This window comes from Sinocyclocheilus anshuiensis, unplaced genomic scaffold, assembly GCF_001515605.1.
Source record: "Sinocyclocheilus anshuiensis isolate Anshui unplaced genomic scaffold, SAMN03320099.WGS_v1.1 scaffold1316, whole genome shotgun sequence".
Classification (NCBI taxonomy): domain Eukaryota; kingdom Metazoa; phylum Chordata; class Actinopteri; order Cypriniformes; family Cyprinidae; genus Sinocyclocheilus; species Sinocyclocheilus anshuiensis.
In genome coordinates, this window is record NW_015542553.1 from 1723576 (window position 1) to 1725059 (window position 1484).

Here is a 1484-nt window from a genome sequence, read left to right on the forward strand (position 1 = left end):
CCCCAGCCGCGCAATCCAGTCCTCTTGATCCAGCTGCGCAATCCGGTCCTTCTGACCCAGGTGTGCAATCCGGTCCTTCTGACCCTTCTGACCCACCCGTGCAATCCGGTCCTTCTGATCCATCTGACCCAGCTGTGCAATCCGGTCCTTCTGACCCTTCAGACCCAGCCGCGCAATCCGGTCCTTCTGACCCTTCTGACCCAGCCGTGCAATCCGGTCCTTCTGACCCTTCTGACCCAGCCGCGCAATCCAGTAGTCCTTCTGATCCATCTGACCCAGCTGTGCAATCCGGTCCTTCTGACCCTTCAGACCCAGCCGCGCAATCCGGTCCTTCTGACCCTTCTGACCCAGCCGTGCAATCCGGTCCTTCTGACCCAGCCACGCAATCCAGTCCTTCTGACACAGCTGCACAACCCAGTCCTTCTACAGAGCCTTCCAAACAGATTACAACTGGCAAAAAAAACAACATTGGGTCACCAAGTAAGATTTTCTTCACACTGGTACAGTCTTTATGACAAAAAAATTAGATTACAACAAATATAGACAACTGCACAATTTCAACAGCTTAAAAATCTGTAAATGATATTAATGGAAAATTCTGTCATCATTTATTCACCCTCATGTCATTCCAAACCCCTCTGACTTTCTTTTCTCATTGGACCACAAAAAGGAAAACATTTGAAGTACATTTACATTTGATAAATGCAGCAGTAACCAGGAGGCTTTCATGTTCCTAAAAAGATAAGAAAACAAACAGAGGTACCTTAAAGTCTGCATGAAAATTCATCCTAAATGCATGTTATTGATCTTATTGTAAATTATTTAACTGTGCATCTTTCTTTCTTTCTTTTTCTTTGAACCTAGTTTGACTAGGTTGAACCTAGTTTTTTTTGATAATTTAATGACCCTAAAATTGTAATCAAAATGTCATAAAAATCTTACAGTGAAATGACAGATGTCTCTCTGGTGACACATTCCAGACTTCTTTAATCATTAATCAGCTTAAACCCTCCAAAATTTACTGCAATCTTGCATTCAGATCTTGAGTTCAATGCTCATCTCAAATTCCAGTGATTTCAACATATGGATAGAAACAAGTCCCCGCCCACGGATATGTACAGGGCTGTCGCTAGTGGGGAGAAAGGTAGTGACAATTATAGGGGACCACGGATTGGGGGGGGCCTGGCGATTTCAGCCGACTGCCTGAGGCCAGCATAAAAGACGCTCAGGACAGTTGATGGTCCACTGGTGTGCATCTTCATGAAAACTTATCAGTTGCATGTGTTTTTAAGCCTTGCCAATTTAAACATTAAAGAGATTTTAAAGCATTCAAGCACAAGATCGCAAAAAAGTACTCACGGGCTGTGCTCGGTGTGCACACTAGGGAGCCGCGTTTCAGCCACGCAAACACCGAATTGAGTTCTCTTTCGCGTCTCCTTGCACTTGAACGAACAAATACACCTCGCCAATTTAAATATTCAAGC

At 44.3% G+C, this 1484-nt stretch overlaps 1 protein-coding gene across 1 annotated transcript in view; it reads left to right on the plus strand.

Moving 5' to 3' along the window:
• LOC107694305 (sialidase-like) overlaps positions 1 to 1484 on the plus strand; it is an 11942-nt gene that overhangs the window by 7850 nt on the left and 2608 nt on the right. Inside the window, exon 4 of the mRNA XM_016493969.1 lies at positions 259 to 480. Coding sequence (XP_016349455.1) covers positions 259 to 480 — 222 coding nt within the window. The remainder of the gene's footprint in view (positions 1 to 258; positions 481 to 1484) is intronic.